The sequence below is a fragment of the Neophocaena asiaeorientalis genome, unplaced genomic scaffold (genome assembly GCF_003031525.2).
Source record: "Neophocaena asiaeorientalis asiaeorientalis breed wild unplaced genomic scaffold, Neophocaena_asiaeorientalis_V1.1 scaffold317, whole genome shotgun sequence".
Taxonomy (NCBI): domain Eukaryota; kingdom Metazoa; phylum Chordata; class Mammalia; order Artiodactyla; family Phocoenidae; genus Neophocaena; species Neophocaena asiaeorientalis.
Window position 1 is genome coordinate 4418155 of NW_020173114.1, and position 17370 is coordinate 4435524.

The 17370-nt window shown below is 39.6% G+C and overlaps 2 protein-coding genes across 2 annotated transcripts in view; both read left to right on the plus strand.

Moving 5' to 3' along the window:
* Positions 1–272: 272 nt before the first annotated feature.
* LOC112398849 (lysophosphatidylcholine acyltransferase 2B-like) lies at positions 273–1810 on the plus strand. The gene is given in 2 exon segments (XM_024743607.1): positions 273–930; positions 933–1810. Coding segments are annotated over 2 exon segments (1536 nt in total).
* Positions 1811–11270: 9460 nt separating this feature from the next.
* Positions 11271–17370, plus strand: part of LOC112398842 (BTB/POZ domain-containing protein 8) — a 60530-nt gene continuing 54430 nt past the window's right edge. Inside the window, exons 1-3 of the mRNA XM_024743597.1 lie at positions 11271–11352; positions 11428–11635; positions 15237–15431. Of these exons, the coding sequence (XP_024599365.1) occupies positions 11487–11635; positions 15237–15431 (344 nt within the window). The 5' untranslated portion in view covers positions 11271–11352; positions 11428–11486. The remainder of the gene's footprint in view (positions 11353–11427; positions 11636–15236; positions 15432–17370) is intronic.

The window sequence follows — 17370 nt, forward strand, 5'->3', positions numbered from 1 at the left end:
TTAAGCATATATGTCAAAAGGAGGCCATTTACAAAAAGCAAAAAAGGTTGTGCTGTTGATATGATTCTAATTCTCTTGTTACATCACTTATCATTTTTGATTTTTCTTACTTTAAAGGTAATATATCATTGTCTATTAACCCACAGTTGCCTCGAAGAGTTCTAATTATGTGCGAACGGAAAGAGCACTTAAATATGCGGCAGGGGTATTCTCCGGGGGCCGCCCCCAGATCCAAGCTACAGGCGTCCTGAGACTAAGGAACAGTGGGTTTCATGGCACAGCCCACCTCGGACTCCGAGGCTGCGGTGTTGGAATCCACCCTCAGCCAAGACACAAGCAAGTCCCTGTACCCACCGGCCGTGGACAACCCCTTCACGCAGCAGACGCACATCAGCGCGTGGCGCTGGGCCTACATCGTCCTCATGGGGGCTGTGCTGGTGCCGGTGCGCGTGTCCTACATCGCCGTCCTCTTCATCTTCCTCTGGCCGGTGGCTGCGCTTTCCACCGTAGGTCGTCGTGCTCGACCAACCAAGCCCGCCAGGAGTTGGAGAAGAAGACTGGTGCAGCCAACTCTCAAGTTCTTGTTTCAGGTGACTTTTTTTCCAGCAGGGTTCCTGGTTAAAGTGAAAGGGATAAAGGCAACCCGAGACGAGGCCCGCATCTTCGTTGCAGCACCGCACTCCAGTTTCTTTGACGCAGTCGCCTGTGTCCTAGCAGGGTTCCCCTCGGTGGTCTCTGCGAGTCAAAATGTGCGTATCCCCGAGGCTGAGAAATTCTTACTGTCTACGCAGCCGGTGCCTGTGACCTGAGATGACCCCAATTCGAGGAAGAATACCCGGGAGGAAATCCTGAGGCCAGTGACATCTGATAGGAAGTGGCCACAGATCCTGATTTTCCTGGAAGGAGTGTGTACCAGCCGCAGCTGTCTGGTCACTTTAAACTAGGGGCCTTCTCTCCAGGTGTTCCTGTGCAGCCAGTGCTGCTCAGGTAGCCAAACACCCTGGACACCGTGACCTGGACCTGGCAGGGGTTTACAGGCTTCCAGACCTGTATATTGACCCTGAGTCAACTCTTCACCAGGGTAGAAGTTGAGTTTATGCCCGTTTATATCCCAAATGACCGAGAAAAAAAAGACCCCGTCCTTTTTGCCAATACAGTGAGGATCGTCATGGCCAATGCTCTTGGGGTGCCTGTGACAGATCACACTTATGAAGATGGCAGACTGATGATTTCTGCAGGTAACCTTCGACTACCCATGGAAGGCGGTTTGGTTGAATTTACAAAAATTAGCCAGAAATTAAAGTTAGATTGGGATAATATTCATCAGTGTTTGGATGAATGTGCTACAATTGCAGCTGCCTCAAAAGGAGGGAAGATAGGAATTACAGAGTTGGCGAATTATGTGAAACTCCCAATTTCAGAGCCCTTGAGACAACTTTTTGCCCTCTTTGACAGGAATAATGATGGCAGCATAGACTTCAGAGAGTATGTGATAGGTCTGACTGTCCTATGCAATCCTGCCAACACTGAAAAGATTCTGCACATGTCATTTAAGCTTTTGGATCTTGATAGTGATGGTTTCATAACCGAACAGGAGTTAGCTGCTATACTTCGGGCAGCTTTTGGAGTGCCAAATCTTGATGTTTCCAGACTCTTTCGGGAGATAGCTGGACAGAACTCAGAGTACATTTCATACAGGACCTTTAAGAACTTTGCCCTGAAGCATCCAGGATATGCAAAGTTATTTAGTTCATACTTAGACCTCCAGGCAGCCTATATATATTCATTACCACAGCAAGTACAGGTTTGATGGTTGTATTCAGATGTTAAAGTCAGCCCTGAAAATGGTGAAAGTTAACATCCAAGTTGAAACTATGTTTGAAATAAAAATTATCCTTTGAGGAAAGACACATAGTTTTTACTCTAAGTGGCCTGGGCACTTAATTATGATATTTAAAATGTGCTTAAGGAATATATATTTCAATTTGATTTTATAGTACCTAATTTTCTTCTTCAGATAGTATGTTTGTTTCAATGTGGCCTAAAAGTAGAAAAATATCTGCTTATAACTTTGTTCACCCAGCATGGTTCTAGTTAGTGCCTTTATTCTGCTTAAAGTAAGAAAAATAAAGAAGTAAAATAAAGGGCCTTCTTTTTGCTAAATTAAGGTCAGAGAAATATTACAGCCCACCACCTCTCCCTCATTTTTACAGAGAAAATACCTCATTAAGAGCTCTACTAGGGTTTCCCTGGTGGTGCAGTGGTTGAGAGTCTGCCTGCCGATGCAGGGGACACGGGTTCGTGCCCTGGTCCGGGAAGATCCCACATACCGCGGAGCAGCTGGGCCCGTGAGCCATGGCCGCTGAGCCTGCACGTCCGGAGCCTGTGCTCCGCAACAGGAGAAGCCACAACAGTGAGAGGCCTGCGTACCGCAAAAACAAAAAAAGAGCTCTACTAGCAATAAATAAATACTTTGTTACCCTTATTCTTCTCTCCAAAAAGGATCTGCTGCATAAATGCTTCCTTGCTCTTTCTCAAAGTAGCCCAAATGTTCTTATTGTACAAGACAAAATAAAAATAAACATCAGGAAGATATAGTATTGGGAATACCACTGAAACACTTATATATGGCATAGCTGCCCTTTATTTATTTATTTTTAAGGTATAAAAGTGATTATTTAGAATGGGAAATCATGAGAAAAGAAAGCTAATATAATAAACATAGGTTATAAATACAGGAATTCTGATAAATTCTGTTATGTATGACTCTCACAAAAAGGAAAAGTTTGTGTTTATAGTCGAATGTTTTGCATTACTGAGAACATTTCTTTTGTTCTGACTAGGCACCCATGAAACTTCTGCTTACTGTTGTGTACCTCCTTCACTATCCATGTACTTCCAGCATCATTTGCTGTCAGAAATCTTCACATAGTGATGTGACCTTGAGCCCTACCCCTTCATGTCACCTTGTAGGATGAATCAGTGAAGTATTCCTAGAAGCTATTCCTACACCAGGACAGGGAGCAACAACTTATCTAGATGTGGAAGTGATTTTGAACCAATAAATATGCCTTGCTAACCCAAACTACTGTATCCCCAACTCAGCTTCATTGTGACTGAATCCTCAAAATGCCTACAGCCACTCAACGCCACCAGATATGAGGGGATATATGACTAAGGGGGAAGAGTCTTGATCACTTGTAGTCAAAATCTCTTACTTATGTAGACCTTACAAAAACATACCCAAGTAGACACATTCCTAGGGACCCTACTAGACCTTTGCAAGGGCTTGTACAAGTGGGGCCCCTAAAGCTTAAGGGTCATTAGTTAGCTTCCTGGTATATTGAAAGAGTAGAAAGGAAGAAGAGATAAGAGTGGGAGAAAGGTGAGCAGATGGAAAAAGCTTAAGGAAAGGGAGAGAAAAAAATCAAATATTATTTTGAAATAATTTCCATGCAGTTCTGATCTGAAAAAAGGAGATGGATAAGTGATATTTCATAATCCCCATTGTTTTAGTCCATTCAGGCTGCTATAACAAAAATACCATAGATTGGGTGGCTTAAACAACCAAAACTTATTTCTCACAGTTCTGGAGGCTGCAAGGTCTAAGATCAATGCACTGGCAGATTCAGTGTCTGGTGAGACCCTGCTTCCTAAATCATAGATGTTTTCTCACTGTGGGCTTACCTTGCAGAAGGGGCAGAGGGAGTTCTCTGGGGTCTCTATTTATTTATTTATTTATTTGGCCGCTCAGTGCTGCTTGTGGAATCTTAGTTCCCCAACCAGGGATCGAACCTGCACCCTTAGCAGCGAAAGTGCAGAGTCCTAACCACTGGACCACCAGGGAATTCCCTGGGGTCTAATTTATAAGGGTACTAATCCCTTTTATGAGGACTCCACCCTTTAGACCTGGTCATCTCCTAAAGGCCCCACCTCCAAATACCATCACACTGGGGATTAGGTTTCCACATATGAATTTTGGGAGGACACAAATAATTCATTCTGTAACAACCCCCCGGCTTGATAGCCCCATGATAATAATGCATGCATATGTAATTCAAATACAATGATTTTTTAAAGGTAATGGAAATTATTCATTTAACTAAGAGATTTTCACTTCAAAATAGTTACCAAAATGTATCTTTACTCAAACAAGGGTACTATTACTCAAATATTCACTGAAGTTTGAAATTATCTCTAATTAGATAGTGAGCTATACAAAATGTCAGGGTCATTACTTCATTATATTCTACCTTTTAACCTCAAAATGTTAAACACTGCTTTATTTAAACCCTCTTTGATATATAACACTTTTTTATTGAAGTATAGTTGATGTACAATATTATATAAGTTACAAGTGTACAATATAGTAATTCACAATTTTTAAAGGTTATACTCCATTTATAGTTATTATAAAATATTGGCTATGTTCCCTGTGTTGTACAGTATATCCTTGTAGCTTATTTTATACATAATAGTGTACCTCTTAATCCCCTACCCCTAACTGCAACCCCCTTCCCTCTCCCCTATGGTAACCATTAGTTCTCTATCTGTAACAGGTAACACTTAAAATAACCTTTTTATTGTAAAATGCTTACAGTTAAAAACTATACCAAACAAATCTGTAGCTAATAATAATTATTACATATTATATATTATGAATATAATCTGTTTTAAGATAAACACTGTTGCAACTAACTCAGCTCAAGACATTAAAACTTCTCCAGCCACCCTATAAGTTCCTCTATGCCCCCAATCATAATTACAACCTCTTTCTTCCTCCCAAATTTAAACTGCTTTCCTGACTTTTATAGTTTCACTTCTTGTGTTTCTTTACGTTTTTGTTATTTAAATATGCATACTTTGACACTGTGATGGTTCCTTGTATATGTTGTGAAATAATAGAAAATGTATATTGGCCTTTGCCCCAGTTCCTGGCACAGAGTTCCTAAAACCCTTGTAATTTTCTAAGTGATAAGAGTATTAGGATCATCCTTAGTTCTAATATTTGGTCTTTGATCCCCGTTCCTAAGTTTCTAAATCCCTAGGGATTTCCTGGGTGATAGGAGCATCTTTTGTTCTAATGAGATGACTCTTGGTGGGCTCCTGGATTGGGGCTGGTCACGAGAAATCAACTCATGATTAGAAGTTTGGAATCTTCACCCTTCCATTCTCTAGAGGGTTAGAGGGGCTGGAAATAGAGTTAATGATCAGTCAGGCTTATAGGATGAAGCCTCCATAAAAATCTTCAAACTATGGATTTTGGAGAGCTTCTGGGTTGGTGAACACACGGAGGTTCTGGGAGAGTGGCACACCTGGAGAGGGCATGGAAACTCCATGCCCCTTCCTACATACTGGGTTGGCCAAAAAGTACCTTCGGTTTTTAAGTAAAAATAAAAGACACAATTTTCATTTTTACCAAGAACTTTATTGAACAACATATTCAACCTTCTGCCAGTTTTCTGGCAACTTCATAATTCCATCTTCCCAAAACTTTTTATCTTTTTGAGCAAAGAACTGTTCCAGGTGCCTTTTACAGTCTTCCAGGGAATTGAAATTTTTTCCATTAAGAGAATTTTGTAAAGCCCGAAATAAATGGAAATCTGAAGGTGCTATGTCTGGTGAATACGGCAGATGGATCGGAACTTCCCAGCCAAGCTGTAACAGTTTTTGCCTGATCATCAGAGAAACATGCGGTCTTGGTTATCCTGATGGATTATGCATTTTCTGTTGACTAATTCTGGATGTTTTTGTCGAGTGCTGCTTTCAGTTGGTCTAACTGGGAGCAGTACTTGTTGGAATTAATCGTTTGGTTTTCCAGAAGAAGCTCATAATAGAGGACTCCCTTTCAATCCCACCATATATACATCACCTTCTTTGGATGAAGACCAGTCTTTAGTGTGGTTGGTGGTGGTTCATTTCGCTTGCCCCACGATCTCTTCCTTTCCACATTATTGTACAGTATCCACTTTTCATCACCCGTCACAATTTGTTTTAAAAACGGAACGTTTTTGTTATGTTTCAGTAGAGAATCACACGTGGAAATACGGTCAAGAAGGGTTTATTTGCTTAACTTATGTGGAAACCAAACATCAAAGCGATGAACATAACCAAGGTGGTGCAAATGATTCTCAGTGCTTGATCTGGATATTTTGAGTATGTTGGCTACCTCCCGCGTGGTATAACGATTGTTTTCAATTAATGTCTCGATTTGATCACTGTCAACTTCAACTGGTCTATCTGACCATGGAGCATCATCCAGCGAGCCAGCACGAAACTTTGCAAACCACTATTTTTTTTTAATTAATTAATTAATTTATTTATTTTTGGCTGCGTTCGTTCTTCATTGCTGTGCGTAGGCTTTCTCTAGTTGTGTTGAGCGGGAGCTACTCTTCATCGCGGTGAGTGGGCTTCTCATTGCAGTAGCTTCTCTTGTTTCGGAGCACGGGCTCTAGGCACGTGAGCTTCAGTACTTGTGGCATGTGGGCTCAGGAGTTGTGGCTCGTGGGTTCTAGAGCGCAGGCTCAGTAGTTGTGGTGCACCGGGTTAGCTGCTCCGTGGCATGTGGGATCCTCCCAGACCAGGGCTCATACCCGTGTCCCCTGCATTGGCAGGTGGATTGTTAACCACTGTGCCACCAGGGAAGTCCCCACAAACCACTTTTGATGTGTTCAGTCAGTCACAGCACCTTCTCCATACACTGCACAATTTTTTTGTGTGTTTCAGTTGCATTTTTACCTTTCTTGAAATAATAAAGCATAATATGCTGAAAATGTTGCTTTTTTTCTTCTATCTTCAATATTAAAATGGCTACACAAAAATTCACCAATTTTGATAGGTTTTTTTTTAAATGCACGCTGATATGACAGCTGTCACATACAATCTAACAAAATTGTTTCAAATGATAAAGACAACTAAGTGCTACTAGAGCCATCTAACAGGAAAAAATGAACAAACCTTTTTGGCCCACCCAATACTTTTCCTCTCTCAACTGGATGTTTACTTGCATCATTTATCGTATCCTTTTATAATAAACAGGCAAACAGTAAGTAAGTCAGTTCCCCTGAGTTCTGTGAGCTGCTCTAGCAAATTAATTGAACCCAAGTATAGGACTGCGGGAACCTTATATTTCTAGATGATTGGTTAGAACCATAGTAACAACCTGGCGTTGCAATTGGCAACTGAAGGAGGAGCAGTCTTGTGGGACTGAGCCTTAAACCTGTTGGATCGGATGCTGTCTCCACATAGATAGTGTCAGAATTGAGTTAAATGGCCTGACATCCATCTGGTGTCACAGAATTGCTGTGTGTGTAAACCCCCCCCCACATTTGGTGTCAGAAATACTGTGAGTGTGACAGTGATGTGAGAGTAAAGGAGATACACAAGAGGAGAAGAGTATTTTCTAAACTTATGCCAACTTGGCTAGGGCATGGTACCCAGATATTTGGTCAGTCATTATTCTAGATGTGAAGGTATTTTTTAGATGAGATTAACATTTAAATGAGTAGACTTTGAGTAAAGCAGATTACCTTCCATAATATGAGTGGGCCTTTGATAAAAGGATAATTTAAATAAGAGAATTAAGCATTTATCCTGCCTTTGCAGTGTGAAATGTATTTCTGGATATCCAGTATTTCTCATTGATGAGGGAAAATTCTTCTTTACAGAAGATTTCCAGCAAATTTCTAGCAAATAAATGTAGAAAGAATGATAGAATTATAAAATCATTTTGTAATCCCTAGTTAATTGATTAAAGTAAGAGTTATCAACAGACAAAACTATCAGATGAAAATTAATGATACATTTTAACAACATTAAAATGGGGATAACCAAAGATTATGTGCCTTCTGACAGGATTCAAAATGAATTACTGCTTGTGGGAGGCAGAATAATGCCTACTCCCCCTGCCCCCAAAGATGTCTATGTCCTAATTCCAGAATCTGTGAATATGTTAGGTTACATGGCAGGGGAATTAAGGTTGCAGATGGAATTAAGGTTGTTAATTAGCTGACCTTAAAAAAAAAGGAGATTATCCTGGATTATCCATTTGGTCCCCAGTAATCACAACAGTTCTTAAAAGAGGGAAGAAGGAAGGAGAAGAAGAGTTCAGAATGATGCAATGTGAGGAGGATTCAACCTGTTAACTTTGAAGTTGGAGAAGCGGAGACGAGAACTGAGGAATATGGGCAGCCTTGAGAAGCTGGAAAAGGCAAGGAAGCTCTCCCCTCAAGCCTTCGGAAGGGGATGCAGCCCGGCCCAAAGTGGAATTTTAGCCCAGTGAGATCTATGTGGGACTTCCAACTTATAGAATTGAAAGTAAAAAAAGTGTGTTGTTTTTAAGCCACTAAGTTTGTGGTAATTTGTTAAAGCAGCAATAGAAAACTAATATACCACTTATAAAAGTTTTTTTTGCTAAAAAATTGAAACTGAATATAATCAAGCCTCTAAAAACAGCTTCCATTTACAGAAAATATATGGGATAGATGAGCACAGTGCGTGATGCTACAAAGAAGCAGTCAAATTTAAAATGTGGCATACTCTACAGCTCAAATTGCTCAGGCTTCTGCCACAATGTCAGTGTCATGAGGGAAAATCCAGGAGATTAGAAGAAACTCAGGAGATGTAAGAACCAAAGGTAACCTTGTATCTTGTTTGAAAACCGATTCAAACAAACCAACTGTAAAACATAATTTTTAGGACAGTTGGGAAAATTTTACAATAGGCTACATAGTAAATGGAATTATCGTCGATTTATAAGGAATACCATTAATGGTTTTGTAATGTTATGTAAGAAAATGTACAGTTTTTAGTGATGCAAACTGAAGTATATAGGAGAAAATGAAATGGTGTCTGGTGCTCTACTTTTAAAATTTTTAGAAGGAAAGAAAGAAAGAAAGGAAGGAAGGAAGGAAGGAAGAGAAAGGAAGAAAGATAGAAAGGATAGAAAGGAGGGAGGGAGAGAGGAAGGGAGGAAGGAAAGAAGGAAGGAAAAAAGAAAGGAAGAAAAGATGAGGAAAGAAAGAAAAACTGCTACAACATATATGCCCAAATCTTGATAATTGTTGAATTTTGGTAATGGGTATATCGGGGTTCACTGTACCTCTCTGTTTCTTTGTATGTTTGAAATGCTTCATTTGAAAACATTTTTAAAGAAAGAAAAAATACATCTAAGAGAATCACTTTTTTTCATGAAATTGTAGTACTTAGATGAGTTTTTTGCCTTCCAAGGCAATTTTACCTAAACTTATATTTCACACATAAGGATCACAGTTAAGGCCAACCCTAAATAAAATTGTGGATTTAGCAGTGTTTACCTTCAGAGCTCCTGTTGCTAGCTTCCCAGGACTTTCTAGTGTTCCTGATCATAAAGCCTTTGAGGAAAAATTTTTTGATAATTTCACTCACATTAAGGTGTAAATGATTACAGATATAAATTAATTAAAATAGAAATAATGTTTTAAGTAAAAAATCTCTAATGGTGGAATGTGAAGCATCATTAAAACTTTTTTTTTTTTTGCAGTATGCGGGCCTCTCACCACTGTGGCCTCTCCCGCTGTGGAGCACAGGCTCCGGACGCGCAGGCCCAGCGGCCATGGCTCACGGGCCCAGCCGCTCCGCGGCATGTGGGATCCTCCCGGACCGGGGCGCGAACCCGTGTCCCCTGCATCGGCAGGAGGACTCCCAACCACTGCACCACCAGGGAAGCCCTAAAACTATTTTTTTTGTTTTGTTTTTTAAGAGGGTACTTTAATTACTTCACAAAGCTGCCTAAGGTAATTTAAGAGAATTAAATTTACATGGACCAACCACCTCACACCAAAGGGCCCACATCATAAAAAGGTGAGGAACCCAGCAGATGTGACCTCACACCAGAGGGCCCACATCACCAAGGGGATGAGGCACCCAGCAGGAACCACCTCACACCAGAGGGACCACATCACAAAGGGGGTGGGAACCAGGCGGGAGTGACCTCACACCAGAGGGCCCACAAAAAAAAAAAAAAAAAATTTACATGGACCAGAAACCATCTGTCATCCATTCCCAATCAGAGAGTAGCCTAATTTTTGCTTCATCAGCTGATAAAGGGGCATGGTAGAAGTATCACAGGACTTTGGAGGGAAAGAATCTTGTACTGAACTGTCTGGGTTTTAATACCTAGATCACCACTTACTAGCTGTGTGACCTTGACCAAGTTATCTAGCCTCTCATGCCTCAACTTCCTCATCTGTAATTGGGCTCATAGCATTATCAACCTAAATGGTGGTTGTGAGGATTAATTGAGTTAATACATAGAAAGCAGGTAGAGCAGCTTTCTCGCCTAAAAAGCACTCAATAAATATTAACTATCATATTATCTTTGACACTCCTCTTTTCTATAGGAATGATTAAAAATCAATTATCCAGTATATTCATAACTAAGGTGTCTGAACAATTGAGAAAGTCATTATTTGGAGAAATGGCTACTACTTGGCCAATCTTCTGGTACAATATTCATATATTTTCCAAGCAATTAGTATGTACTTTTTACCTTGTGCAGAGCTTCTGAATGATGCAGAAGGATTGAATCTTCTTCCTTTGGAAGAAGTAATCAAATAAAAAAACAAAAGACTTTTTAAGTAATTTCGCTCCAGCTCTTTTCTCCACACCAAATTTTCAAAATTCTATAGTTCATCAATCCACCCAATTCCTTGCTCAATTAAAGACTCTAGCCCTACAACATTACTTCCTTTCTTCCACCTCATAACTTTTATAGTTTTATATGCAAAGTGGGGGAATATAACTGACATTTCTCTGCTTAAGTCCAAGAGCAGTTATGTGAGCCACTCCCTGGATTAGAAGGGGAAGGGGTCTTCTAGACATTATACCATACCCTTTGCAGGGGGCTCTGGAGTGTTGTTAACTCCTGCTGATTTTACGAAGTTCTTCCCGCGCCCCTCATACCCCCAATTTTTCTTGCCCAAAGCAGTAAGTGAAGGAGTGTGACTCGCCGCAGTAAAGGTCTAGTGAACTTGTCTTTCCTGCTAAAAAAAGCGCCGACACCCCAGGAAGACAAAGTGCTGAAAGGCTGCACTGGTTGATTTGAACTCAGTTCTCGATAAAACATTTATTTAAATGACTGGTTCGCACCAACTGGAAAGCAGAGGGACAGGGATAAAGCGCAGACCTGGTTAGCTCCGCATAACAGTTGGCTCCCTCGGCGGTGCTGCGCGGAGCGCCTGCTGGCGGAGTTAAACAGAGCTACTACGCTTGCGCACACCCTCCCGGGTCACGTGCCGGCGCTGGCCGGGTCTCCGAGATTCTCCGGGACTGAGGTTCGGCAGTTATAAGGGACCGTCAACAAACAGACAAGAGGTATCAGCATTTTCCTTTAGGGGGCGGATTCGGGTAGGAGCAGAGCTTTCGGTATGAAACGCCCGTTTCTTCCAGAGGCGGGGAAGTGAGACCCTGTACCGGGCCTGCGGGGCGCCGCCGTACCTTTGTGGAACATGGCCCGCCGTGGGGAGGATAGCGTGGCCCCCATGGTACTTCTGGAGTCCCCTGGAGTTTGCAGTAAGGGCTTGCAAAGGAAGGGGCCCAGTGAGCGGCGCCGGCTGAAGGCGATGGTGTCGGAGCAGCTCAGCCAGGATCTGCTCAGGTAGGAGGAGGCGGGAACTCAGGCTGCTTCAGTTCTTAAGGCTCCCACCTCCGTACCAGAAACTGTGGCTCCTCGGTTTCTCCATCCCTCCCTGCTTTGTCCTCCTCACCTCAGGCCACTGCAGGACGCTCACTTGTCTCCTCACTACAAAGAGGGTTCTTTCGCCCTTATAACCAATCCAGAGCACCTCGGAGACCACGTACCAGATTCAAGAAGAAAACCAAAATTACCATCATAGTTCTGTGCAGCACCAGTTTATGCCAAAGTACTGTAACACGGGTAGGCTTAAGTCTTGAAAGACTCGCTAATGTCGGGGTGGATACAGGTTTCGTGGTCCTGAAACTTACACAACTTTTTATAAGCTCAAACAATTCTAAGAAAAATGATACAATTAGATATATATTTTTATATTTATTTTATATATATATATATTTTTTATATTTATTTAAAAAATTTTTTTTGAGTATTTAGAATGAGTAAAAATGGATCAGAATCCTGGAGCGTTGGAGGTCTCTTTCTTCTGAGCGCTCTTTAAACGATTTAGCAGAAATGCTTTCGTAGAAATACTTCCTGATCGCAACCTGGCTTCCCCTCTCCTAGAATACTCTACAGCCTGCAGCAACTCCCAGCAATTCCCAGTTCCCATGAGGACTCTAGCAAATGGAGAGTTGTTGTGAAGCTTAACTCAGGCTATAGTGAATCCAGGAACGTCATCTCAGTTTATAAAAGAAAATGAAGCTTAGAAATATTCCCTAGCTAGTTCCCATTTCCACCAAAACATTGATTCTTGAACTTTAGTGTGCATCAGAATCACCTGGAGAGCTTAGATTTACTGAGACCCAGACCTTAATTCTGATACAGTTGGCCCGGGATGGGGCGTGAGATTTTTGCATTTCTAGCAAGGTCCCAGGTGATGCTGCTGGCCTGGGTCACACTTTGAGAACTATTGAACTAGTTGTAAACATAATTACTATTAATAACAGTTGTGCAGCATTTTACATTTAAAAAGTGCTTACTGTTGCCCACACTTAAGGCTCCACCAGTTATAAACTGAACTTTATAAAGCAAAAAAATTTCCTTTTAATTTGGGCCTGTCTATGAGAGATTCTGCCTTGTCTCCACCACTGGGGGAATTGATGTACAACATTAAAAAAAAATGAGAGTGAAGTTGTTCTGTTTCTAGGATGAATCTCTAAGGATGAGGAACTCCTCTTCAGTGGCTCTATTCTGGCTGTATTGTGAGCCTTGAAGTGTCATGAATTTAAAGAAGATAATACATCTAATTTATATAAAGAAAATGAGGTCATAAGTATAGTAGGTGAACAATTTATCCTCATCCTAGCAGCAATGAAAGGATAGGATCCTGAAGTCCCAAGTTCCTGTTACAAGAAAAAGTGTTGTTTTTTTTTTAACAACTAAAAAATCTCATATACTCACCCAGCCATACTCTTCTACAAACTCCTTGAGTGCAGATACAATGCTTTAGTCCCCTTTATGTCCCCAGTGCTTCATACATGGTACATGCTCAGTAAATTTTTAGTGAGAATTGGGTTTAATCAGCAGTCTAAAATGCTTTAGATAGGTGAATACAGTAGGTGACAGAGAAATAAGATGGAAAGAAGCTGGGCCTTGACACCACTGAGCCTTTGCTCCAGCCTATCCTTCCTCTAGCGTTTATTATGAGATAAGCCAATAAAACCCTCCTTAATGTTTAAGCAGGTCCGAGTCAGATATTGATACTTGTAACAGATAACAAGATATGCTTATAACTGATACATGTAGTTTTATAAAATAAAAAGCACTATATTTTCACATTAACATTTTTAAAAACATTAACTTTTTTTTTATTTGATGAATACTCATGAGCATCTATTATGAACAAGGCAGATTCCCTAGTGACAGTTGTATGGCTACCAGCTGCAATGCTTGTTTATTCACTTGGGGAGAAGTGGGGTATGGGTAGAAGGTGGGTGGGAAGGAGGAATAAATGGTGTATTTATTTGTACAATTTGAGTTTTTATTAATGTTTGGGAGACCAATACATTCTTGTATAACTTTAACAATCGCTTATGAAATCATTTATTGATTAAAATATTGACTAAAATGCATCTATTCGCTCATTGTTTCCAAGGTTCTGAAAGCTTTGTGCTCTGAAGCATTTGTTTTGTTTAGGGTAAAATACAGCCAAATCTAAAAAAGCAGATATTGAGCTCTTGCTGTCTAATGAAGGTACGGTTTTTGCCTTTGGAGAGTTCATTGTCTGAATATAATATATTTTAGTTATATTAAAATAATATAATTTTATTATTATAAAAATAATGATACAGTGACAGAAGTGCTGTGATAGAGGTATGTACGGAGGGATCAGAGGAAGGAGCTATTAACTGGGTCTTGGGGGAGTGAGTGTCAGTGGCAACATTCTAAGCTTTCCCTGTAATGGATATCTTTATCCATACTTGGACCTCCTGTAGTGTACTAGTGTGATTGCCAGTTATATCCTGCAATACAGAAGTCCTCTGAGAATACGTAACTTGCTGATGATAATGTTATACTATATGAAATACTATTTAACATTTACAGAGCAGAAATATATAGTTACCACACAGAAAAAACATTGTGACAGTTTCTATTATGATGCTGATTTCTGTTCTTATATCACCTTACATGTGAGCTTTACCATAACTATGTCCTAACATTAGTAAAGGGATTTGAATGGGCTTTCCTCGAGTCCATCGTTTTAATAATAGATTAGAGCATAGTTCTATATTTTGTGGGGTGGGCAATGGAAAAGGGCTTAAATGTCACATTCTTGATAGCCAAGCCTGCATTTCAGACTTGGTATTTAACAGTAGTCAAAGTACAGCGTACCAGTTTCTAGACTGGATTGTCTATTATTGCGTGTGGTTTGCTGGTGGTGTTGACTGTTTACTTTTTTGGCTTTAGTTTTAGTAAGATTTTAAAAAATTGATTCAATAGTCAACAATCACATTACTTTGTGTTCTCTTTCCAAAATAAATCTAAAGTACATACATTATAAAGGAAAATCAACATAAGTAGCAGAAGATAAATTTTATTGGTAGAAGGAATTAAAAGGAAAAGATATTTTTTGAAAAATTAGTCTTACTCTTTTAGTGTAATTACCTTTGTTTTCATTATAAATTTTAGAAAATTGCCTTCTAAACCAATGTTAGACAATGTTCTTTGGATGAACTGAGAATAAACTCATTTTCATACTAACTTTATTTTGTTATCTCTGTATTTTTAGTTTATGTGTTTTTTAAAAAATTTTTTTCGGTACGCAGGCCTCTCACTGTTGTGGCCTCTCCCGTTGCGGAGCACAGGCTCCGGACGCGCAGGCTCAGCGGCCGTGGCTCACAGGCCCAGCCGCTCCGCGGCATGTGGGATCTTCCCGGACCGGGGCACGAACCCGTGTCCCCTGCATCGGCAGGCGGACTCTCAACCACTGCGCCACCAGGGAAGCCCTATGTGTTATTTTTAAAGCTTATTTTATAAAAATGGGCATATTATATATTAACTGTGTATAATTAATTAGTTTAATTAATTAACTAATTAAACTATGGTTCCTTTTTATTCCTTATAGGCTTCTAAGAGAAGAAGTCCATACAGATGTTACTTTCTCAATAGGTTGTACTTTGTTCAAAGCACACAAAGCAGTCCTTTTAGCAAGGGTTCCTGATTTCTGTTTTCATACTGTTGGACATACAAATAACTTAACAAATCATGAACCTGTTGCTGTGGAGAACTTTGAAGCTTCAGAATTTAGAATATTTTTACAGTAAGTGCTTTCTTCATCTTTTTTTCTCTTATATTTAAATCTAGTATGTAATTGCTTATTTTTTAAACATGTGTGTGTTTTTATTTTATGTATTTTCATATCTATTTTATAACCTTCTAACTTAAATTCCATATTATCTTAGTAATTAGTGTTAGTAGAGGCTAAGTATTAGTATTAGAGTCTTTGAGGCTTAGTATTAGGAGAGGCTAATTTCTGCTTGAGATTGATCCTGAGAGAGGAGAAATATATCTGCTTTAGAGAACTGTCTATTCACATCCTTTGTCCATTTTTCAATTGGATTATTTGTCTTTATATCATTGAGTTATAGGAGATCTTTATGTATTCTGGATATTAGGCTCTTATCACACATATGATCTGCAAACGTTTTCTCCCAATCAGTGGGTTGTCTTCAGTTTCTTGATGGTGTCATTTATAACACAAAAGTTTTAGATTTTTTAATGTAGCCTAGTTTATCTAATTTTCTTTTGTCACTTGTACTCCTGCTATTGTAGATAAGAAACCATTGCCTATTCTAGGGTCACAGAGTTATTCTTATACTTTCTTCTGTGAATTTTTTGGGTTTATGCTTTTAACTCTTACGTTTAGGTCTGTGATCCGTTTTGAGTTAGTTTTGTTGTATAATGTAAGGAAGGGGACCAACTTTATTCTTTTGTGTGTGAATATCTAGTTGTCCCAGTACTATTTTTGGAGAGACTATTCCTTCTCCATTGGATTGTCTGTACAGCCTTGTTGAAAATCAGTTGCCCATTGCTATGGACTGAATTGTTTCCCTTGAAAATTCGTATGTTGAAGCGTTACTTCCTAATGTGATGCTCTTTGGAGATTGTGCCTTTGGGAAGTAAATTAGCTTTAGATGGGACCTCATGATAGGAATAGTGCCCTTATAAGAAGAGACACCAGAGAGCTCGTTCTCTCTCTTTCTCTGCCATGTGAGGGTACAGTGAGAAGGTGACTGACTGCAAGCCACGAAGAGAGTTCCCACCAGAACCCCACCATGATGGCATCTGATCTTGACGTCCAGCCTCCAGAACTGTAAGAAATAAAATTCTGTTGTTTAAGCCACCAGTCTATGATTTTTGTTGTGGCAGCCCAAGCTGACTAATACACACATAAACATTAGGGTTTATTTCCGGTCTCTAAATTCTTTTCCATCGGTCTGTATGTCTGTCCTTAATGCCAGTGCCAATTATCATTTTAACTTTTATGAGAAATCAGAGTTGGATTTTTGTGTTTTTATGTCCTGAATCCTAGGTATTTTTTAGATGCTAGTCTTTTAGTTATTTGCTGACATACTTTTTGCCTATAATCAAAATCATGTTGACTTTAATGTTGAAAATTCTTTTTGGATAATTAAACTTTAAGTATATGTGTGTGATTTGGTGTATTTTTCTTCATTTTATGCTCTGACAGTTGCTTGAATGATCTGTTTTTATTATTTCAGAGTTTCTTATATGAAGCTCCAATAAGCATAAACAGAAAAGTGGGTAACCTTGGCTTCCTCTGTTTGTAAGAACAGTATGACATACTATAATTTAAACAAATACTTTAAGCGCAATTTAGAAAATCATTATCATTTTCCAGTATAGATCATAATAGGTTCATCACTGAGTTCCAACCATCAATTTTAAAATACACACTTTTGTTTTTCTAGTAGGTGGTATAGTGGCTTTGTTGTCGAGTAGGCTCTGTGGTCAAGCCAGGTCTACCATTTCTAACTGAGTGAACTTGGACTGATCACTTACATTAGTTTCCTCACCTGAAAAATGGACATACCTCATAGCATTGTTGTGAGGGTTAAATTAGATGCTTATGAAGCACTTAGCACAGTGACCTGAGATATAGTAAATACTGAATACATTATAAGTATTATTCATAGTAGTAGCCCGTTGATATTATACATTTCTCCAGCTATTGAGTG